We start from the raw sequence: 24,442 nt of genomic DNA, 5'->3' as shown, positions 1-24,442 counted from the left end.
CGACCTCCCGCCTCACCGACCTCCCGCCTCACCGACCTCCCGCCTCACCGACTCGCCGACCTCCCGCCTCACCGACCTACCGCCTCACCGACCTCCCGCCTCACCGACCTCCCGACTCACCGACCTACCGCCTCACCGACCTCCCGCCTCACCGACCTCCCGCCTCACCGACCTCCCGCCTCACCGACTCGCCGACCTCCCGCCTCACCGACCTCCCGCCTCACCGACCTACCGCCTCACCGACCTCCCGCCTCACCGACCTACCGCCTCACCGACCTCCCGCCTCACCGACCTACCGCCTCACCGACCTCCCGCCTCACCGACCTACCGCCTCACCGACCTCCCGCCTCACCGACTCACCGACCTCCCGACTCGCCGACCTCCCGCCTCACCAACTCACCGACCTCCCGGCTCGCCGACCTCCCGACTCACCGACCTCCCGACTCGCCGACCTCCCGACTCGCCGACCTCCCGCCTCGCCGACCTCCCGACTCACCGACCTCCCGCCTCACCGACCTCCCGCCTCACCGACCTCCCGCCTCGCCGACCTCCCGCCTCACCAACTCACCGACCTCCCGCCTCACCAACTCGCCGACCTCCCGACTCACCGACCTCCCGACTCGCCGACCTCCCGACTCGCCGACCTCCCGCCTCGCCGACCTCCCGCCTCACCGACCTCCCGCCTCACCGACCTCCCGCCTCGCCGACCTCCCGCCTCACCGACCTCCCGCCTCACCGACTCACCGACTCACCGACCTCCCGACTCACCGACCTCCCGACTCACCGACCTCCCGACTCACCGACCTCCCGACTCACCGACCTCCCGACTCACCGACCTCCCGACTCGCCGACCTCCCGCCTCACCGACCTCCCGCATCACCGACTCACCGACTCACCGACCAGGAACATATCCTAGCATGGCTGATCTTCAACCTCAACTCCACCTTCCTGCCCAATCCCTATATCCCTTGATTCCACAACACAAAAGCAAAATGCTGCGGATGCTGGAATCTGAAATAAAAAGGAAAATGCTGGAAATCTCAGCGGGTCAGGCAGTTCTGACGAAGGGTCATCGACCTGAAACGTTAACTCTGTTTCTCTCCACAGCTGAGATTTCCAGCATTTTCTGTTTTTATCTCCCTTGATTCCCGATTATTTAAATTCACTTGGTGCAGGTTACTATTCTGAAGGTGTCGACTATTGGGCTGTCTTCTTCAAATTGGGGAGTGTGTTTGGAATCTTTTTGAAGAGTGTTAATCAGGTCATGGAGAATCATACCGCAGATTGCCCATTGGGTCAGTGCTGGCTCTTTGAAAGAGCTGTCCGATTCTTCCCACTCTTTCCCCAGAGCCCTACACATTTCCCCGTTTCACATATTTATCCAATTCCCATTTGGAAAGTTACCACTGAATCTCTTCCACTGCCCTCTCCCACAACGCATTCCAGATCATAACAACTCACTTCCGCAGTTGGTGAGTAAAGGAGCAGAAAAAGGTTAGCAAATTATTGATATCAGCAGTTAGTGCAGCCGTTATGAGCTTTTTATTATTTTCTATACCGTTGTTATCTAAATATCGGGGCAAATGAAAACACACTCATAAACACTGGGAGCCTAGGCACTCCTTTGAGAGTAGTCTGAGACACCGCCAAAAATTGCTGAGTGAAATGGGTTAAAATAAATGTAATGTTGGGTTGAGTTGATTTGAGTTGATGGTGGCTCTGTGTCTGCCTTTAAGATCATCAATTTCTTCTACATATTCAAACAGGTCTCACTTAAACTTCGCAAGTATGTTTCTATAGATGAAGTCCTTACTACTAGGGGGATCAAGGGGTATGGCGAGAAAGCAGGAATGGGGTACTGAAGTTGCATGTTCAGCCATGAACTCACTGAATGGTGGTACAGGCTTGAAGGGCCGAATGGCCTATTTTCTATGTTTCTATAAGTACCTAAGTGAACGATCCCAATTTTATTCCTGGAATCAATCTCTCTTTTTTGCGAGAGAGTAGGAAAGCCATTTTCACCTCCTATGCTTCAGTAGACCTCCCATCTTGAACTGTAGCGAATAATGTTTGAGTGAAGAGTCAAGCAGATCAGCCATGATCTTATTAAATGGCGGAGCAGGCTAGAGGGGCCAAATGGCCGACTCCTGCTCCTATTATGTAAGCTACAAGATCGGTGAGGTTCAGGATGCTTGTACTAGCTGGGAGGAACACACATGCCGTGTTACCCAGGTACAATTGGAAGTTTGTTTCCCAAACGCTCGATTATGATGAACTTGGGAACCAACTGGATAGACACATGTCCTGGGTGAATAGCGATAACTTGAGCACCTCGGACAATGTGCCTTTGGAAACGCTCTGACTTGCTGATGCCGAGACGTCTCACTCCATACCCTTGTGAGTTGAGTGGACTGGAATAGAGCTCAACCTTCCACCTCTGGGTTCAAACTGATGGAATGGAAGTGCCCTCTGTTGGTGGGCTGCACAGGTCCTATATGAAATGAATTGGAGGGGGCGGAGGGGAGGGGCAGGCGGTAGGTTTATTGCGCTGTTTGATATGCTTGAATGCAAAACTAAAACAGCCAGGCTTTTTAATTCATTTTATGTTTCAGGTAAAACGCAGACTATTGATGGGAGAATCACCCGTCCGCTAAACGTCCAATTGGCCAGCTTGCTGCCAGTATGGGTGAGTCGAGTGCTTGTTCCCATTTCTTTCTCAGCAAAGGGGGGTGATGTTTTGGTTGGATAGGAGGAGATTTGGACCAGGCTGGGGCTGGAAGTAGATAACCTATTGTCAGAGAAGGAAACCTATTGTCAGAGAAGGAAACCCCACGTCTTGCTCACTGGTAATTCAAGATGGCGGCGACTTTGGAGCCGCAACGAAGAATGTGGTGATCTGCAGTGTCGCCCAGTGGTCAGAGTGTGGAACTACAGGCACACCTCACATACTTAAACAACCGGCTGACCTGTGCTGTTCCACGACTGGGGGGGTCCTGTTCAAAATGTGATGGGACACGATTCTCCTTGAGAAACTTGTAGGCTCACTGCTGACGATGGGCTTTTGAATATGTTCAGAAACTAGAAGACGTTGGTATTTAAATTGACTATTCAAGACTAGGTAGGAAATTTGACTAGGTAGGAAATTCAACCAGGACGACTTCACACTCGAGGGAAGACCAGTGTCAGCTGTGGCTCAGTGGGTAGCACTCTCGCCTGAGTCCAGAAGGTTGTGGGTTCAAGTCCCACTCCAGTGCCGTCTTTCGGATGAGACGTTAAACCAAGGCCCCGTCTGCCCTCTCAGGTGGACGTAAAAAATCCCATGGCACTATTTCGAAAAAGAGCAGGGGAGTTATCCCCGGTGTCCCGGGGCCAATATTTATCCCTCAATCAACATAACAAAAACAGATTATCCGGTCATTATCACATTGCTGTGTGTGGGAGCTTGCTGTGCGCAAGTTGGCTGCTGCGTTTCCCTCATTACAACAGTGACTACACTCCAAAAGTACTTCATTGGCTGTAAAGCTCTTTGAGACGTCCGGTGGTCGTGAAAGGTGCTATATGAATGCAAGTCTTTCTTTCAGTAAAACATGCAGTGTGACTACGCTCACGAGGCGATGATGACCGTGAAGGTGACTTTCCCCATGTTGAAATGCGATTTGTTTTTGTAGATGAGCAGCAGGCTCTTCACTCCATCATGCAAGATCTGGCTGTGCTCCACATGGCTAGTCGACCTCTTCTATCAGCGCACGATGCAGGGAAACCCAACACCTCGTCGTCCAGTAATCAGGTACGTGTCAAGCAGAGCGCAGTTGTTCCAAGCTTGTCTAATACTCTTGTGCCGTACCTTTTAAAGCATTACTTCACGTTGCTCCCACTGTCAGTGACAGGCCTGTAGCTATTAGCTCTTCACCCTAATGTCTCCACTTGTGGGGCATTCAAAAACCAGGGGCCATCAATATAAGATAGTCACTAATAAATCCAATAGGGAATTCAGGAGAAACTTCTTCACACAGAGAGTGGTGAGAATGTGGAATTTACTACCACAGGGAGTTGTTGAGGCGAATAGTATCGATGCATTTAAGGGGAAGCTAGATAAACACATGAGGAAGAAGGGAATAGAAGGACAGGAAGGTATGACTACAAGTGAGGCAGGTATGGGGTCCCAGGAGGTAGTGATGAAGGAGCCTCAGCCCTTGCTCTTGTCCAGCAGGTTCGAGGCTCTGACTCCCTGTGTGGATGAGGACAGGGACTGCAGGGAGGATGAGCAAACCGTGGTACAGGGGACCATTCAAGTGGGGGAGTAAAAAGAAAGGTTGTAGTGGTAGGGGACAGTATCATTAGGGGGCTAGATACTGTTCTCTGCAGCCGAGAGCATGAGTCCCGAAGGCTGTGTTGCCTGCCCAGTGCCAGGGTTAAGGACATCTCCTCAGGGCTGGAGAGGAACTTGGAGTGGGAGGGGAAAGATCCAGTTGTTGTGGTCCACAAGGTATCAACGACATAGGTAGGACAGACAAGAAGGTTCTGCTGAGGGAGTGTGAGCAGCTAGGGGCTAAATTAAAAAGCAGAACCACAAAGATAATGATCTCTGGATTACTACCTGAGCCACGAGCAAATTTGCATAGGGTAAATAAGATCAGAGAGTTAAACATGTGGCTCAAAGACTGGTGTGGGAGAAATGGGTTTTGGTTCCTGGGACCCTGGCACCAGTACTTGGGTATGAGGGAGCTGTTCCTTTCGGATGGGCTGGGACTAGGTTCCTGGAGAATCGAATAACCAGGACTGTAGAGAGGGCTTTAAACTAATTAGTGGGGGGGAGGATTCAGGTGAGCAGAAATTTTAAAAGTCAAAGAATAAGGAGAAGGCAATAGAGCAGGGTAGCACCGGGGGAAATGAAAACCAGAGCGTGACGGGAAGGCACAGAATGTATAAACAGAAAATGGGGTCAAAGCAGGAAAAAATGGTAAAAAAACAAATTTAAAAGTTCGTTATCTAAATGCACGTAGCATTTGTAACAAAATGGATGGGTTGAAGGTACAAATGGATACAAATGCGTATGATCTGATAGCCATTACAACGTGGTTGCAAGGTGACCAGGACTGGGAATTAAATATTCGGGGTATTTAACAATTCGGAAGGACAGACAGAAAGGAAAAGGAGGTAGGGTAGCTCTGTTAATAAAGGATGAGATCAGTGCCTTAGTGAGAAACGATATTGGCTCAGAAGCTCAAGATGTTAAATCAGTTTGGGTGGAGATAAGGAATAATAAGGGGAAAAAGTCGCTGGTGGGCGTGGTCTATAGGCCCCCTAACAGTAGCTACACTGTTGGACAGAGCATAAATCAAGAAATAATGGAGGCTTGTAAAAAAGGAACGGCAATAATCATGAGCGATTTTAACTTTCATATTGATTGGACAAAGCAAATTGGCCAGGGTAGCCTTGAGGAAGAGTTCATAGACTGTATCCGGGATAGTTTCCTTGAACAATACATCGTGGAACTAAGCAGGGAGCAGGCGAACTTAGATCTGGTACTGTTTAATGAGACAGGATTAATAAATGATCTCCCAATAAAGGATCCTCTAGGAATGAGTGACCATAATATGGTTGAATTTCAAATTCAGTTGGCGGCTGAGAAGGTTGGATCTCAAACCAGGGTCCTGAGCTTAAACAAAGGAGACTACAAAGGTATGAGAGCAGAGTTGGCTAAACTGCACTGGGGAAATAGATTAAAGTGTAGGACGGTTGATGAGCAGTGGCAGACATATAAGGAGATATTTCATAAGTCGCAACAAAAATATATTCCAATGAGAAGGAAAGGCTGTAAGAGACGGGATAACCATCCGTGGCTAACTAAGGAAATAAAGGATGGTATCAAATTGATAAGAAGGGTATACAATGTGGCCAAGACTAGTGGGAGGCCAGAGGATTGGGAAACTTTTAAAAGCCAGCAAAGATAGAAACATAGAAAATAGGTGCAGGAGTAGGCCCTTCGGCCCTTCTAGCCTGCACCGCCATTCAATGAGTTCATGGCTGAACATGCAACTTCAGTACCCCATTCCTGCTTTCTCACCATACCCCTTGATCCCCCTAGTAGTAAGGACTACATCTAATTCCTTTTTGAATATATTTAGTGAATTGGCCTCAATAACTTTCTGTGGTAGAGAATTCCACAGGTTCACCACTCTCTGGGTGAAGAAGTTTCTCCTCATCTCGGTCCTAAATGGCTTACCCCTTATCCTTAGACTGTGACCCCTGGTTCTGGACTTCCCCAACATTGGGAACATTCTTCCTGCATCTAACCTGTCTAAACCCGTCAGAATTTTAAACATTTCTATGAGATCCCCTCTCATTCTTCTGAACACCAGTGAATACAAGCCCAGTTGATCCAGTCTTTCTTGATATGTCAGTCCCGCCATCCCGGGAATCAGTCTGGTGAATCACTATCACTAGGGGGGTAGTGCTGGACAGGCTAATGGGACTCAAGGTAGACAAGTCCCCTGGTCCGGATGAAATGCATCCCAGGGTATTAAAAGAGATGGCGGAAGTTATAGCAGATGCATTCGTTATAATCTACCAAAATTCTCTGGACTCTGGGGAGGTACCAGCAGATTGGAAAGCAGCTAATGTAACACCTCTGTTTAAAAAAAGGGGGCAGACAAAAGGCAGGTAACGATAGGCCGGTTAGTTTAACATCTGTAATGGGGAAAATGCTTGAAGCTATCATTAAGGAAGAAATAGCGGGACATCTAGATAGGAATAGTGCAATCAAGCAGACGCAACATGGATTCATGAAGGGGAAATCATGTTTAACTAATTTACTGGAATTCTTTGAGGATATAACAAGCATGGTGGATAGAGTTGTACCGATGGATGTGGTGTATTTAGATTTCCAAAAGGCATTCGATAAGGTGCCACACAAAAGGTTACTGCAGAAGATAAAGATACGCGGAGTCAGAGGAAATGTATTAGCATGGATAGAGAATTGGCTGGCTAACAGAAAGCAGAGAGTCGGGATTAATGGGTCCTTTTCGGGTTGGAAATCGGTGGTTAGTGGTGTGCCACAAGGATCGGTGCTGGGACCACAACTGTTTACAATATACATAGATGACCTGGAAGAGGGGACAGAGTGTAGTGTAACAAAATTTGCAGATGACACAAAGATTAGTGGAAAAGCAGGTTGTGTAGAGGACACAAAGAGGCTGCAAAGAGATTTAGATAGGTTAAGCGAATGGGCTAAGGTTTGGCAGATGGAATACAATGTCGGAAAATGTGAGGTCATCCACCTTGGGAAAAAAAAACAGTAAAAGGGAATATTATTTGAATGAGGAGAAATTACAACATGCTGCGGTGCAGAGGGACCTGGGGGTCCTTGTGCATGAAACTCTTTGTGCATGAATCCCAAAAAGTAGGTTTGCAGGTGCAGCAGGTAATCAGGAAGGCGAATGGAATGTTGGCCTTCATTGCGAGAGGGATGGAGTACAAAAGCAGGGAGGTCCTGCTGCAACTGTATAGGGTATTGGTGAGGCCGCACCTGGAGTACTGCGTGCAATTTTGGTCACCTTTCTTTAGGAAGGATATACTAGCTTTAGAGGGGGTACAGAGACGATTCACTAGGCTGATTCTGGAGATGAGAGGGTTACCTTATGATGATAGATTGAGTAGACTGGGTCTTTACTCGTTGGAGTTCAGAAGGATGAGGGTTGATATTATAGAAATATTTAAAATAATGAAAGGGATAGACAAGATAGAGGCAGAGAGGTTGTTTCCACTGGTCGGGGAGACTAGAACTCGGGGGCACAGCCTCAAAATACGGGGGAGCCAATTTAAAACCGAGTTGAGAAGAAATTTCTTCTCCCAGAGGGTTGTGAATCTGTGGAATTCTCTGCCCAAGGAAGCAGTTGAGGCTAGCTCATTGAATGTATTCAAATCACAGATAGATAGATTTTTAACCAATAAGGGAATTAAGGGTTACGGGGAGCGGGCGGGTAAGTGGAGCTGAGTCCACGGCCAGATCAGCCATGATCTTGTTGAATGGCGGAGCAGGCTCGTGGGGCTAGATGGCCTACTCCTGTTCCTAATTCTTATGTTCTTATGTTCTTATGAACCTTCGCTGCACTCCCTCAATAGCAAGAATGTCCTTCCTCAAGTTAGGAGACCAAAACTGTACACAATACTCCAGGTGTGGCCTCACCAAGGCCCTGTACAACTGTAGTAACACCTCCCTGCCCCTGTACTCAAATCCCCTCGCTATGAAGGCCAACATGCCATTTGCTTTCTTAACCGCCTGCTGTACCTGCATGCCAACCTTCAATGACTGATGTACCATGACACCCAGGTCTCGTTGCACCTCATCTTTTCCTAATCAGTCATGATTCAGATAATAGTCTGTCTCTCTGTTTTTACCACCAAAGTGGATAACCTCACATTTATCCACATTATACTAGATCAACTAAAAGAAAAAATAAAGAGAGAGAAGATAGATTATGAAAGTAAACTAGCACAAAATCTAAAAACAGATAGTAAGAGTTTCTACAAGTACGTAAAAAGAAAAAAAGAGTGGCTAAAGTAAATGTTGGTCCCCTGGAGGATGAGACTGGGGAATTAATGATGGGGAACAAGGAAATTTTGTATCGGTCTTCATGGTAGAAGTCACTAAAAACATCACAATAGTGGATAATCAACGGGCTATCGGGAGGGAGGAACATAGAAACACAGAAACATAGAAAATAGGTGCAGGAGTAGGCCATTCGGCCCTTCGAGTCTGCACCACCATTCAATAAGATCATGGCTGATCATTCCCTCAGTACCCCTTTCCTGCTTTCTCTCCATACCCCTCGATCCCCTTAGCCATAAGGGCCATATCTAACTTCCTTTTGAATATATTCAATGAATTGGCATCAACAACTCTCTGCGGCAGGGAATTCCACAGTTTAACAACTCTCTGAGTGAAGAAGTTTCTCCTCATCTCAGTCCTCAATGGCCTAGCACTTATCCTAAGACTGTGACCCCTGGTTCTGGACTTCCCCAACATCGGGAACAATCTTCCTGCATCTAACCTGTCCAGTCCTGTCAGAATTTTATATGTTTCTATGAGATCCCCTCTCATCCTTCTAAACTCCAATGTATTAAGGCCCAGTTGATCCAGTCTCTCCTCATATGTCAGTGCAGCCATCCCTGGAATCAGTCTGGTGAACCTTTATTGCACTCCCTCAATAGCAAGAACATCCTTCCTCAGATTAGGAGACCAAAACTGAACACAATATTCCAGGTGAGGCCTCACCCAGGACCTGTACAACTGCAGTAAGACCTCCCTGCGCCTATACTCAAATCCCCTAGCTATGAAGGCCAACATACCATTTGCCTTCTTTACCGCCTGCTGTACCTGTATGCCAACTTTCAATGACTGATGAACCATGACACCCAGGTCTCGTTGCACCTCCCCATTTCCTAATCTGCCACCATTCAGATAATCTGTCTTCGTGTTTTTGACCCCAAAGTGGATAACCTCACATTTATCTACATTATAATGCATCTGCCATGCATTTGAACACTCACCTAACCTGTCCAAATCACCCTGCAGCCTTTTAGCGTCCCCCTCACAGCTCACACCGCCACCCAGTTTAGTGTCATCTGCAAACTTGGAGATATTACACTCAATTCCTTCATCCAAATCATTAATGTATATTGTAAAGAGCTGTGGTCACAGCACTGAGCCCTGCGGCACTCCACTAGTCACTGCCTGCCATTCTGAAAAGGACCCGTTTATCCCGCCTCTCTGCTTCCTGTCTGCCAACCAGTTCTCTATCCACGTCAGTATATTACCCCCAATACCATACGCTTTGATTTTGCACACCAATCTCTTGTGTGAGATCTTGTCAAAAGCCTTTTGAAAGTCCAAATACACCACATCCACTGGTTCTCCCTTGTCCACTCTATTAGCTACATCCTCAAAAAATTCCAGAAGATTTGTCAAGCATGATTTCCCTTTTATAAATCCATGCTGACTTGGACCGATCCTGTCACTGCTTTCCAAATGCGCTGCTATTTCATCCTTAATAATTGATTCCAACATTTTCCCCACCACTGATGTCAGGCGAACCGATCTATAATTACCCGCTTTCACTCTCCCTCAGGCCGCGGGGATTTATCAGCCTTAAATCCCATCAATTTCCCCAACATAATTTCCTGCCTAATAAGGATTTCCTTCAGTTCCTCCTTCTCGCTATACCCTCTGTCCCCTAGTACTTCCGGAAGGTTATTTGTGTCTTCCTTCGTGAAGACAGAACCAATATATTTGTTCAACTGGTCTGCCATTTCTTTGTTTCCCATTATAAATTCACCTGAATCCGACTGCAAGGAACCTACATTTGTTTTCACTAATCTTTTTCTCTTCATATATCCTTAGAAGCTTTTGCAGTCAGTTTTTATGTTCCCGGCAAGCTTCTTTTCATACTCTATTTTCCCCCTCTTAATTAAACCCTTTGTCCTCGTCCGAATTCTAAATTTCTCCCAGTGCTCAGGTTTGCTGCTTTTTCTGTCCAATTTATATGCCTCTTCCTTGGATTTAACACTTTTCCTTAATTTCCCTTGTTAACCACGGTTGAGCCACCTTCCCCGTTTTATTTTTACTCCAGACCGGGATGTACAATCACTAATGAAGTAGTACTCAGTAAAATAATGGGACTAAAGGCGGACAAGTCCCCTGGATCTGATGCCTTACATCCTAGGGTCTTAAAAGAAGTGGCTGTGGGGATAGTGGATGCATTGGTTGTAATCTACCAAAATTCCCTGGGTTCTGGGGCGGTCTCAGCAGATTGGGAAAACCGCAAATGCAAAGCAGCTATTTAAAAAAGGAGGTAGACAAAAAGCAGGAAACCATAGACCAGTTAGCCTAACATCTGTCGTTGGGAAAATGCTGGAGTCCATTATTAAGGAAGCAGTATCGGGACATTTGGAAAAGCATAATTCAATCAAGCAGAGTCAGCATGGTTTAATGATTTAGACGAGGGGATTAAATGCAGTATCTCCAAATTTGTGGATGACACTAAGTTGGGTGGCAGTGTGAGCTGCGAGGAGGATGCTATTAGGCTGCAGAGTGACTTGGATAGGTTAGGTGAGTGGGCAAATGCATGGCAGATGAAGTATAATGTGGATAAATGTGAGGTTATCCACTTTGGTGGTAAAAACAGAGAGACAGACTATTATCTGAATGGTGACAGATTAGGAAAAGGGAAGGTGCAACGAGACCTGGGTGTCATGGTACATCAGTCATTGAAGGTTAGCATGCAGGTACAGCAGGCGGTTAAGAAAGCAAATGGCATGTTGGCCTTCATAGCGAGGGGATTTGAATACAGGGGCAGGGAGGTGTTGCTACAGTTGTACAGGGCCTTGGTGAGGCCACACCTGGAGTATTGTGTACAGTTTTGGTCTCCTAACTTGAGGAAGGACATTCTTGCTATTGAGGGAGTGCAGCGAAGATTCACCAGACTGATTCCCGGGATGGCGGGACTGACCTATCAAGAAAGACTGGATCAACTGGGCTTGTATTCACCGGAGTTCAGAAGAATGAGAGGGGACCTCATGGAAACGTTTAAAATTCTGACTGGTTTAGACAGGTTAGATGCAGGAAGAATGTTCCCAATGTTGGGGAAGTCCAGAACCAGGGGTCACAGTCTGAGGATAAGGGGTAAGCCATTTAGGACCGAGATGAGGAGAAACTTCTTCACCCAGAGAGTGGTGAACCTGTGGAATTCTCTACCACAGAAAGTAGTTGAGGCCAATTCACTAAATATATTCAAAAGGGAGTTAGATGAAGTCCTTACTACTCGGGGGATCAAGGGTTATGGCGAGAAAGCAGGAAGGGGGTACTGAAGTTTCATGTTCAGCCATGAACTCATTGAATGGCGGTGCAGGCTAGAAGGGCTGAATGGCCTGCTCCTGCACCTATTTTCTATGTTTCTATGAAAGGGAAGTCATGTTTGACAAATTTGCTGGAGTTCTTTGAGGATGTAACGAGCAGGGTGGATAAGGGGAAACCAGTGAATGTGGTGTATTTCGATTTCCAGAAGGAATTCCAGAAGGTGCCTCATAAAAGGTTACTGTACAAGATAAAAGTTCACAGGGTTGGGGGTAATATATTAGCATGGATAGAGGATTGACTAACTAACAGAAAAGAGAGTCGGGATAAATGGTTCATTTTCCGGTTGGCAACCAGTAACTAGTGGGGTGCCGCAGGGATCGGTGCTGGGGCCTCAACTATTTACAACCTATATTAATGACTTGGATAAAGGGACCGAGTGTAATGTAGCCAAGTTTGCTGATGATACAAAGATGGGTGGGAAAGCAAGTTGTGAGGAGGGCACAAAAAATCTGCAAAGGGATACAGACAGGCTGAGTGAGTGGGCAAAAATTTGGCAGATGGAGTATAATGTGGGAAAATGTGAGGTTATCCACTTCGGCAGAAAAAATAGAAAAGTAAATTACAATTTAAATGGAGAAAAATTGCAAAGTGCTGCAGTACAGAGGGACCTGGGGGTCCTTCTGCATGAAACACAAAAAGTGAGTATGCAGGTACAGCAAGTAATCAGGAAGGCAAATGGAATGTTGGCCTTTATTGCAAGGGGGATAGAGTATAAAAGCAGAGAAGTCATAGAAACATAGAAACATAGAAAATAGGTGCAGGAGTAGGCCATTTGGCCCTTGGAGCCTGCACCGCCATTCAATGAGTTCATGGCTGAACATGCAACTTCAGTACCCCATTCCTGCTTTCTCACCATACCCCTTGATCCCCCTAGTAGTAAGGACTACATCTAACTCCTTTCTAAGTCCTGCTACAACTGTACAGGGTATTGGTGAGGCCACACCTGGAGTACTGCGTACAGTTTTGGTCGATTCTGGAAATGAGCAGGTTGAGTTATGTGGATAGGTTGAGTAGGTTGGGCCTATACACATTGGAGTTCAGAAGAATGAGAGGTGATCTTATTGAAACAAAAAAGATAATGAGGGGGCTCGACAAGGTGGATGCAGAGAGGATATTTCCACTCATAGCGAAAACTAAAACTAGGGGACATAGTCTCAGAGTAAGGGGCCACCCATTTAAAACTGAGATGAGGAGGAATTTCTTCTCTGAGAGCTGTGGAGGCTGGGTCATTGAATATATTTAAGGTGGAGATTTACAGTTTTTGAGCGATAAGGGAGTAATGGGTTCTGGGGAGCGGGCAAGGAAGTGGAGCTGAGTCCATGATCAGATCAGCCATGATCTTATTGAATGGCGGAGCAGGCTCGAGGGGCCGTATGGCCTACTCCTGCTCCTATTTATTATGTTCTTATGTGACTCGCACCTCTCCCTTTATGATGTCCTTCCTGTAATGAACTGCGTGCAATATGTCACCCAATGCCTTGTGCAGCTTCCACATCACTTCCTTGCATTTATATTCAATCCCCTATGTATGAAAACCCGGGATCCTGGGTTTGCCTGTTCATTGGCCTTTTGCATCTGTAATCCTATCTTTTAAGGATCTGCGTATCTGTACCTCTAGATCTCACTGTTCCACTGCCTCTGAAAGGTATCTTCCCATTTACTGTAACTATTTTACCCAATATGTATAGCTGACATTTCTCAGCATTAAACTGTAGCTGTCACCGAATTGCCCAAGTGTAGGAACGTCGGAGAGGAGTGGGCTATTCAGCTCCTTGAGCCTGGTCCACAACAATGGACATGATTTCCTACAATCTCGTACATTGTTCATTCATAGTTTGTCATGGCATCTAATTTGGCAATATCAGAAAACTTCTTCATCATTACTGTTGTTTGCATCTCTTCCCTTGGGTTGGGACGGCTGTGAGGAGTGATTTAATCAAGGTGTTTAAAATAATAAAGGGACTCGATGAGGTGAATACAGAGAAACTATTTCCTCTGAAGGAGGGATCCAGAACAGGGGCACGATCTTAAAATTAGAGCCAGGCCGTTCAGGAGTGAAGTCAGGAAGCACTATTTCACTCGAAAGGTTAGTGGGATCGGGAACTCTCTCCCCAGAAGGCTGTGGATGCTTGGGATCAATTTAAATTTTCAAGACCGAGATTGATAGATTTTTGTTGGATAAGGGTATCAAGGGATCGGTAGCAAAGGCGGGTAAATGGAATTGTGGTACAGAGTAGCCCGGATCTGATTGAATCACGAAAGGCTTGAGGGACTGAATGAGCCTCCTCCTGTTCCTGTGTAACAGGCTCAAGGGGCTGAATGGCCTCCTCCTGTTCCTGTGCAACAGGCTCGAGGGGCTGAATGGGCCTCCTCCTGTTCCTGTGTAACAGGCTCAAGGGGTTGAATGGCCTCCTCCTGTTCCTGTGCAACAGGCTCGAGGGGCTGAATGGGCCTCATCCTGTTCCTGTGTAACAGGCTCGAGGGGCTGAATGGCCCTCCTCCTGTTCCTATGTAACAGGCTCGAGGGGCTGAATGGCCTCCTCCTGTTCCTGTGTAACAGGCTCGAGGGGCTGAATGGCCTCCTCCTGTTCCTGTGTAACAGGCTTGAGGGGCTGAATGGTCTCCTCCTGATCCTGTGTAACAGGCTCGAGGGGCTGAATGGGCTCCTCCTGTTCCTGTGTAACAGGCTCGAGGGGCTGAATGGCCTCCTCCTGTTACATAGAAACATAGAAAATAGGTGCAGGAGTAGGCCATTCGGCCCTTCGAGCCTGCACCACCATTCAATAAGATCGTGGCTGATCATTCACCTCAGTACCCTTTTCCTACTTTCTCTCCATACCCCTTGATCCCTTTAGCCGTAAGGGCCATATCTAACTCCCTCTTGAATATCTCCAACGAACTGGCATCAGCATCTCTCTGCGGAAGAGAATTCCACAGGTTAACAACTCTCTGAGTGAAGAAGTTTCTCCTCATCTCGATCCTAAATGGCTTATCCCTTATCCTTAGACTGTGTCCCCTGGTTCTGGACTTTCCCAACATCAGGAACATTCTTCCTGCATCTAACCTGTCCAGTCCCTTCAGAATTTTATATGTTTCTATGAGATCCCCTCTCATCTTTCTAAACTCCAGTGAATACAGGCCCAGTCGATCCAGTCTCTCCTCATATGTCAGTCCTGTCATCCCGGGAATCAGTCTGGTGAACCTTTGCTGCACTCCCTCAATACTGTACTGACATGGATTGAGAACTGGTTGTCAGACAGGAAGCAAAGAGTAGGAGTAAATGGGTACTTTTCAGAATGGCAGGCAGTGACTAGTGGGGTACCGCAAGGTTCTGTGCTGGGGCCCCAGCTGTTTACACTGTACATTAATGATTTAGATGAGGGGATTAAATGTAGTATCTCCAAATTTGCGGATGACACTAAGTTGGGTGGCAGTGTGAGCTGCGAGGAGGATGCTGTGAGGCTGCAGAGCGACTTGGATAGGTTAGGTGAGTGGGCAAATGCATGGCAGATGAAGTATAATGTGGATAAATGTGAGGTTATCCACTTTGGTGGTAAAAACAGAGAGACAGACTATTATCTGAATGGTGACAGATTAGGAAAAGGGGAGGTGCAAAGAGACCTGGGTGTCATGGTACATCAGTCATTGAAGGTTGGCATGCAGGTGCAGCAGGCGGTTAAGAAAGCAAATGGCATGTTGGCCTTCATAGCAAGGGGATTTGAGTACAGGGGCAGGGAGGTGTTGCTACAGTTGTACAGGGCATTGGTGAGGCCACACCTGGAGTATTGTGTACAGTTTTGGTCTCCTAACCTGAGGAAGGACATTCTTGCTATTGAGGGAGTGCAGCGAAGGTTCACCAGACTGATTCCCGGGATGGCGGGACTGACCCATCAAGAAAGACTGGATCAACTGGGCTTGTATTCACTGGAGTTCAGAAGAATGAGAGGGGACCTCATAGAAACATATAAAATTCTGACGGGGTTAGACAGGTTAGATGCAGGAAGAATGTTCCCAATGTTGGGGAAGTCCAGAACCAGGGGTCACAGTCTAAGGATAAGGGGTAAGCCATTTAGGACCGAGATGCGGAGGAACTTCTTCACCCAGAGAGTGGTGAACCTGTGGAATTCTCTACCACAGAAAGTTGTTGAGGCCAATTCACTAAATATATTCAAAAAGGAGTTAGATGAGGTCCTTACTGCTAGGGGGATCAAGGGGTATGGCGAGAAAGCAGGAATGGGGTACTGAAGTTGAATGTTCAGCCATGAACTCATTGAATGGCGGTGCAGGCTAGAAGGGCCGAATGGCCTACTCCTGCACCTATTTTCTATGTTTCTATGTTTCTAATAGCAAGAACACCCTTCCTCAGATCAGGAGACCAAAACTGAACACAATATTCCAGGTGAGGCCTCACTAAGACGCTGTACAACTGCAGCAAGACCTCCCTGCTCCTATACTCAAATCCCGTAGCTATGAAGGCCAACATGCCATTTGCCTTCTTCACCACCTGCTGTATCTGCATGCCAGCTTTCAATGACTGATGTACCATGACACCCAGGTCTCGTTGCACCTCCCCTTTTCCTAGTCTGCCGCAATTCAGATAATATTCTGCCTTCGTGTTTTTGCCCCCAAAAAGGATAACCTCACATTTATCCACATTATACTGCATCTGCCATGCATTTGCCCACTCACCTAACCTGTCCAAGTCACCCTGCAGCCTCTTAGCATCCTCCTCACAGCTCACACCGCCACCCAGCTTAGTGTCATCTGCAAACTTGGAGATATTACACTCAATTCTTTCATCTAAATCATTGGTGTATATTGTAAATAGCTGGGGTCCCAGCACTGAGCCCCGCAGGACCCAACTAGTCACTGCCTGCCATTCTGAAAAGGACCCGTTTATCCCGACTCTCTGCTTCCTGTCTGCCAACCAGTTCTCTATCCACGTCAATACATTACCCCCAATACCATGTGCTTTAATTTTGCACACCAATCCCGTGTGCGGGACCTTGTCAAAAGCCTTTTGAAAGTCCAAATACACCACATCCACTGGTTCACTCTTGTCCACTCTACTAGTTACATCCTCAAAAAATTCCAGAAGATTTGTCAAGCATGATTTCCCTTTCATAAATCCATGCTGACTTGGACCGATCCCGTTACTGCTTTCCAAATGCGCTGCTATTTCATCCTTAATGATTGATTCCAACATTTTCCCCACCACTGATGTCAGGCTAACTGGTCAATACTTACCCGTTTTCTCTCTGCCTCCTCTCTTACAAAGTGGTGTTACATTAGCTACCCTCAAGTCCATAGGAACCGATCCAGATTCGATAGAATGTTGGAAAATGATCACCAATGCATCCACTATTTCTCGGGCCACTTCCTTAAGTACTCTGGGATGCAGACTATCAGGCCCCGGGGATTTATCAGCCTTCAATCCCATCAATTTCACTAACACAATTTCCTGACTAAGGGCTCGAGGGGCTGAATGGCCTCCTCCTGTTCCTAAATTTCTCGTGCTGAGGTCTATAGCCATTATTATATAAATGTAAGACAAGAGGTAGCAGCCGTGATGTGTGGAGCACACCAGTGTGGCTCCAAGTAGGCTAATCGGAATTTGCAAGATTATGGAGGCAACTGACATCAAGTCCATCCAGGCAAAATTATTCACCGTGGTGACTGATTCTAAGGTTATACTTGCCATAGAGGGAGTGCAACAAAGGTTCACCAGACTGATTCCTGGGATGGGGGGATTGTCCAATGAGGAGAGATTGTGCAGACTAGGCCTATTTTCTCTAGAGTTTAGAAGAATGAGGTGATCTCATTGAAACATACAAAATTATTACAGGACTTGACAGGGTAGATGCAGGGAGATGTTTCCCCCGGGCTGGGGAATCTAGAACCAGGGGTCACAGTCTCAGAATAAGGGGTCGACCATTTAGGACTGAGATGAGGAGTAACTTCTTCACTCAGAGGGTGGTGAATCTCTGGAATTCTCTGCCCCAGAGGGCTGTGGAGGCTCAGTCTTTGAGTATATTCAAGACAGAGATCGATAGATTGTTGGATATTAAGGGAATCGAGGGATATGGGGATAGGGCAGGAAAGTGTTGAGGTAGATCAGCCATGTTCTCATTGAATGGCAGAGCAGGCTCGAGGGGCCGAATGACCTACTCCTGCTCCTAATTCTTATGTTCTTCTGATGTTAAATATCAGAAAATGGTGAGTAAGGAAGAACCTCTGATGGGACTTTTATGAAGCTGCGGGAAGGGCATTGAAGTGGAAAATGAAAGTGGGTTCAAAGGACAACCTGGACGTGACTGTGAGGGTGCACCGGATTGAGGGATAAGGCGAGAAGGTGGGCATTTGGTCGAGGTTGACCTGTGGAAACAGCACTAGTTTGTTGGCCCTGAATTTTTTTTTCCTTTGCAATATTTATAATGCTTTCCTTTCTAACACTGCTTGGTTGTTGTGTGCAAGGTGCTTCACCTATGTACTTCTTCAATTGCAGAATGATGTTCGAGTCAAGTTTGAATACCGTGGGGAGAAGAGGTGAGACGCCATCTTTTATTCTCTGTATTAGCCGGAGTTACACTGGGCCATGGGGCTCGACTTCAGTGCTGTCTTATAAATAAGTTACACTGGCTGTTGTAATGTATTTGCTTCATTGGTTCTTTGCTTAAGAATTCATAGCAACACATTGCTATTAAGAACTAGTTGGTTTATTAATCACACTACACATTACCAGTCATCCACTAGGTTCACAACTGCATATCTCATCGTGGATGACCTAGACCCAACTGACTGGGGTTTTATTGAGTCTTGTGAACATCATGTGACTGGCTAAGCCACTCACAATGCAACAGCTCGACAACTATTTTATGTAAAACTTTAAATCAAGTGCCCCTTTATTAACCAATAAAACTTTTGTAACAAATGGTTAAATTAAAATGTTGTTCCCTGTTGAGATGATGCACTCCAGTCCCTCTGATGCCCACCTCTCGTGGAAGGCCACGAGCGTACCGGTGGGCACCGCGTGCGCCATCTTCAGGGACACCCCGGCGCGAACATAACTGCGGAAGAGAGGCCCCCTCGACCGCCCCCTTGGTCAGGCCCACGAACAGTCCTACGAGGAGGCCCTCCGAACTGCCCGCTCCCCTCCGCACAGGGTGCCCAAAGGTCAGGAGAGTGGGACTGAAGTGCAGCCAAAAATCGAGGAGCAGCCCCTTCAAATAATGGAATAGGAGCTGCAAGCTGACACAGCTCTACAAACCTGTGAGCATACTCACAGGTGCATATATTGCAGCTGTGTAACCTGCTTTACTCTGCCTCCGGGCCCCATTCATAACTTTCACCATCAGCCTGTACCACAATAAGCAGCTAACTAGTGTAAATACTAGCCGTAAATGCTAAACTTCCCATATCAAAAGCTGGAATAAGCTAGCTGCTTTCTGGTGGTGTTGTACCTGGGCGTTCGAGGCCAGGGTGCTGTTTTGAGTTAAGATGGGGAATAATTAGTCCAAGGTGGGGGTTAGGGGAGGAAAGCTGGACCAGGGCTGGGGTGGAGGAGGAGGAGGAGGAGGAGGAGGAGGAGGAGAGAGCAGTGGGGGAGAAGAGGGAGATGTGAGGAGGGGTTGGGGGGGAGGTATGAAGGAGTTCGGGAGCAGCTAAGGAAAAGTACCTAAGTACCTTGTGTGTAAAAGTGGCATAGTGGGAGCAGGCAGGGGCGATGTGACTCTCTCCATATACTCTGGATGTTTGTCTCTGAGTCTCCTTGTGCTATCCTGGACTGTCTCCGTTTCCTCCTGCCTGCTCTGTTGGTGCCCTGGATTTTGTTTCCTTGTTTGTCTTTCTCCACTGATTTCTTTGTGCTGAAATCTCTCTGTTTGAGCCCCTCTTTATCTCTCTCTGCCGCAATCTGTCTCTCACTCCATCGCTTTCTGATCCCCGCAATCTGCCTTTGTTTGGCTGAGGCTGTCTGTCCTTTGGACCTCTGCCTGATGATCTCTCTTTGCCCACTCTCTCGGTGTCTGTCTCTGCCTTCTGTCCCTTCTGCTCCCACCCATCGTGCAGCTCCTTGAAGCATAAGCCATGAAAGCAAGTGCGAGATCATCAAGGTGATGGTGTAATGTAGACTGGGTATGAAGCAGAGATACTGGTGCAGGGCAAGCTTTGTGAGGGAAGTATATCAGTAAAGTGGGATCTGTTAATGTAATGGTCCACTTAGTGTGTATATTTACAGGGTCAGGTTGGTGCACAGGGTTTAACACTGGCATTTCGCCTTGGGGTGGGATTCAAATCCAGTTTAGACGAATGGAACAGAAGTCTGCCATCTCTACCCAAACATAAGAACATAAGAAATAGGAGCAGGAGCAGACCATTTGGCCCCTCGAGCCTGCTCCGCCATTTAATAAGATCATGGCTGATCGGATCATGGATTCAGCTCCACTTCCCCGCCCGCTCCCCATAACCCTTTATACTCTTATAGCTCAAAAATCTGTCTATCTCCATCTTAAATATATTCAATGACCCAGCCTCCACAGCTCTCTGGGGCAGAGAATTCCAAAGATTCACGACCCTCTGAGAGAAGAAATTCCTCCTCATCTCCGTCTTAACTGGACGGCCCCTTATTCTGAGACTATGGCCCCTAGTGCTAGATTCCCCATGAGGGGAAACATCCTCTCTGCATCTACCCCGTCCAGCGCCCTCAGAATCTTACTTGTTTCAATAAGATCACCTCTCATTCTTTTAAACTCCAATGAGTATAGGCTCAACCTTTCTTCATAAGACTATCTCAGGACTCAAACCCGTGAACCTTCTCTGAACTGCCTCCAATGCAAGTATATCCCTCATTAAATAAGGAGACCAAAACTGTACGCAGTCCTATTTAGTGTAAGATCCTGATAGTCAGCAGTGGCAATACTGTTCTGAGCAGAACGCTCCGAATTGACATGGTGACGTGTTCCTTTCCCCAGCACTAACATCCCTCACCTCGATAAAATGAATGCTTAAGAAAAGGCTTGAATGATCATACTTTAATTCCAATTGCTCGACTGAGAAACAATACGTTGGGACTGTTGGATCGGGTGGCAGGGGTCTGGAATTCTCCGAAGGGTAATTACGGTGAAAGCACTATCTCTTTGAAGATATGGATGGGTTCTGAAAGGCAAACAAGCTGCCGACTTTCCAGATAAGACCCTCTTTGGGAAATGAAGTTAATTAAATCGTCTGTTGTCTGCACAGTGGTGAATATGAGGAGCGTTGCAGTCTGTACCTTCAGGTTGAGTTGTCCCAGGAGTGTTGTTCGTTAGAGAAAGACACTGACTTAATCTCTCCTCGCTCCCCATTCAGAATCCTCCAGTTTGCCAGGCCTGTCCTCCTCGAAGGCATTGCAGCTAAAGCCAAGGTCGCCTTCGGCCAGCCCATGGGCCTGCACTACACCAATAACGAGGTACTGCCATTCATTTACTTACTTGTCTGGTTTTTTTCCCTAATTGATGGACCGGGAAGAAAACAAAACACTTGGGAACGGGTGCTGGAAATGAAACCGTTGAGACTTTTCACCAAGAATCGATGCATCAAAATCTTTTGCTGCTGTGAAACTAAACAAAAGAATATTTTTCCAATAAACAGCGAATTTATTTTCAGTAACATCTCCTGTGAAGCCCCTTGGGACGTTTTACTGCATTATAGGTGCTATATAAGTGCAAGTTGTTGTTGTTAAAGGAGTTACGATGGGCTTGGTTTTGTTGTTTGTGTTTCACAATTTAAAAATGTAAGCTGTGGTGTACGAGACCACAAACATCAGACATGTAACCATGGTTTAATCTCACTGAAGTTTGTAGTATCCAGAATAACAATATCTTGTGTCAGAACTGGCGTTGAAGATTTGTGGCAGAACATGCAGCAGTTGAGACTCTCTGGACCTATGTGACCTCGGCACTGGACCTCCAGCTCTACCAGACTTCCCCCGGGGAGTAAGATCAGCTGGTCCATACAATCATTGAGATACAACAGTAACTTGCATTTATATAGTGCCGTTAACATAGTAAAACATCCCAAGGTGCTTCACAGGAGCATTATCGGACAAAGGAGATACGAGGACAGGCTTGGTCAATGAGGTAGGAGCGTCGTAAAGGAGGAGAGAGAGATGGAGAGACGGAGCGGTTTAGGAAAGAAATTCCAGAGCTGAGGGCACAGGCAGCTGAAGGCACGGCCACCAATGGTGGAGCGATGGAAATTGGTGATTCGCAAGAGGCCAGAATTGGAGGAGCGGGGGGGGGTCGGGGTCGGGGGGGGGGAGGTGGGTTGTAGGGCTTGAGGAGGTGACAGAGATAGGGAGAGGTGAGGCCATGTGGGGATTTGAAAATGAGGATGAGAATTTTAAAATGGAGGTGTTGCCGGACCGGAGCAATGTGGGTCAGTGAGCACAGGGGTGATGGGTGAACGGGACTTGGTGCAAGTTAGGATGCAGGCAGCAGAGCTTTAGACGAGTTTAAGTTTATGGAGCGTGGAAGATGGGAGGCCGGCCAGGACACCGTTGGAATAGTCAAGTCTAGAGGTAACAAAGGCACGGATGAGGGTTTCAGCAGCAGGTGAACTGAGGTAGATATAAAGGCAGGTTGAGGGGCGATTTAATCAAGGTATATAAATTGATTCAGGGATTCAGTAGGGTAGACACAGACAAACTATTTCTTCTGGTGGGGGAACGCAGAAGAGTGGGACATAATAAATTTAGAGCTAAATTTAGGGATAAAACCAGGAAACAGTTTTTCAACGGACTCAGTGGGAAACTGGAACTCTCTCCCCCAAAACCCTGCAGGTGTTGGGCGTTAACTGAAATGATCAACACAGAGAGGGATAGATTTTTCTTTGCTGGATAGGGTATCAAGGGATATAGAGCAAAGACAAATAATGGGGTTGAGGGACAGATCAGCCATGATCTAGTTGAATGGAGGAACAAGCTCGAGGGGCTAGATGGCCTTCACCTGTTCCTAATTCTTATGTTCCTGTGTAACAGACTCGAGGGGCTGAATGGCCTCCTCCTGTTCCTGTGAAACAAGCTCGAGGGGCTGAATGGGCCTCCTCCTGTTCCTGTGTAACAGGCTCGAGGAGCTGAATGGCCTCCTCCTGTTCCTGTGTAACAGGCTCGATGGGCTGAATGGTCTCCTCCTGTTCCTGTGTAAAAGGCTCGAGGGGCTGAATGGTCTCCTGTTCCTGTGTAACAGGCTCGAGGGGCTGAATGGCTTCCTCCTGTTTCTATGTAACAGGCTCAAGGGGCTGAATGGCTTCCTCCTGTTTCTATGTAACAGGCTCAAGGGGCTGAATGGGCCCCCTGTTCCTGTGTAACATGCTGGAGGGGCTGAATGGTCACCTCCTGTTCCTGTGTAACAGGCTCGAGGGGCAGAATGGCCTCCTTCTGTTCCTATGTAACAAGCTCGAGGGGCTGAATGGCCTCCTCCTGTTCCTGTGTAACAGTCTCGAGAGGCTGAATGCCTTCCTTCTGTTTCTGTGTAACAGGCTCGAGGGGCTGAACGGCCTCCTCTGTTCCTGTGTAACAGGCTTGAGGGGCTGAATGGCTCCTTCTATTCCTGTGTAACAGGCTCGCGGGGCTGAATGGCCTCCTCCTGTCCCTGTGTAACAGGCTCGTGGGACTGAATGGCCTCCTCCTGTTCCTGTGTCACAGGCTCGAGGGACTGAATGGCCTCCTGTTCCTGTGTAACAGGCTCGAGGGGCTGAATGGCCTCCTGTTCCTGTGTCACAGGCTCGAGGGGCTGAATGGCCACCTCCTGTTCCTGTGTAACAGGCTCGAGGGGCCGACTGGCCTCCTCCTGTTGCTGCGTAACAAGCACGAGGAGCTGAATGGCCTCCTCCTGTTCCTGTGTAACAGGCTCGAGGAGCTGAATGGCCTCCTCCTGTTCCTGTGTAACAGGCTCGAGGGGCCGACTGGCCTCCTCCTGTTGCTGCGTAACAAGCACGAGGAGCTGAATGGCCTCCTCCTGTTCCTGTGTAACAGGCTCGAGGAGCTGAATGGCCTCCTCCTGTTCCTGTGTAACAGGCTCGAGGGGCTGAATGGCTTCTTTTGTTCCTGTGTAGCAGGCTCGAGGGGCTGAATGGCTTCCTCCTGTTCCTGTGTAACAGGCTCGAGGGGCTGTATGGCCTCCTCCTGTTCCTGTGTAACAGGCTCGAGGGCCTTAATGGGCCTCCTCCTGTTCCTGTGTAACAGGCTCGAGGGGCTGAATGGCCTCCTCCTGTTCCTGTGTAACAGGCTCGAGGGGCTGAATAGCTTCCTCCTGTTCCTGTGTAACAGGCTCGAGGGGCTGAATGGTCTCCTCCTGTTCCTGTGTAACAGGCTCGAGGGATTGAATGGGCCTCCTCCTGTCCCTGTGCAACCGGCTCGAGGGGCTGAATGGCCTCCTCCTGTTCCTGTGTAACAGGCTCGAGGGGCTGAATGGGCCTCCTCCTGTTCCTGTGCAGTCACCTATTCCTGTTTGTGCTGTTCCCTTGGCAACTTTTAACGGTAGGCTCTGA

General features: G+C 47.6%; 1 protein-coding gene across 1 annotated transcript in view; it reads left to right on the top strand.

Annotated features, from left to right (window-relative positions):
• map3k2 (mitogen-activated protein kinase kinase kinase 2) overlaps window positions 1–24,442 on the top strand; it is a 213,076-nt gene that overhangs the window by 58,186 nt on the left and 130,448 nt on the right. Inside the window, exons 2-5 of the mRNA XM_070875119.1 lie at window positions 2,613–2,686; window positions 3,669–3,787; window positions 18,423–18,463; window positions 21,263–21,362. Of these exons, the coding sequence (XP_070731220.1) occupies window positions 2,683–2,686; window positions 3,669–3,787; window positions 18,423–18,463; window positions 21,263–21,362 (264 nt within the window). The 5' untranslated portion in view covers window positions 2,613–2,682. The remainder of the gene's footprint in view (window positions 1–2,612; window positions 2,687–3,668; window positions 3,788–18,422; window positions 18,464–21,262; window positions 21,363–24,442) is intronic.

The sequence above is a fragment of the Pristiophorus japonicus genome, chromosome 3 (genome assembly GCF_044704955.1).
Source record: "Pristiophorus japonicus isolate sPriJap1 chromosome 3, sPriJap1.hap1, whole genome shotgun sequence".
Lineage (NCBI taxonomy): Eukaryota > Metazoa > Chordata > Chondrichthyes > Pristiophoridae > Pristiophorus > Pristiophorus japonicus.
The sequence above is the reverse complement of the archived record's forward strand: the minus strand, read 5'-3'. Positions and strand labels throughout refer to the sequence as shown.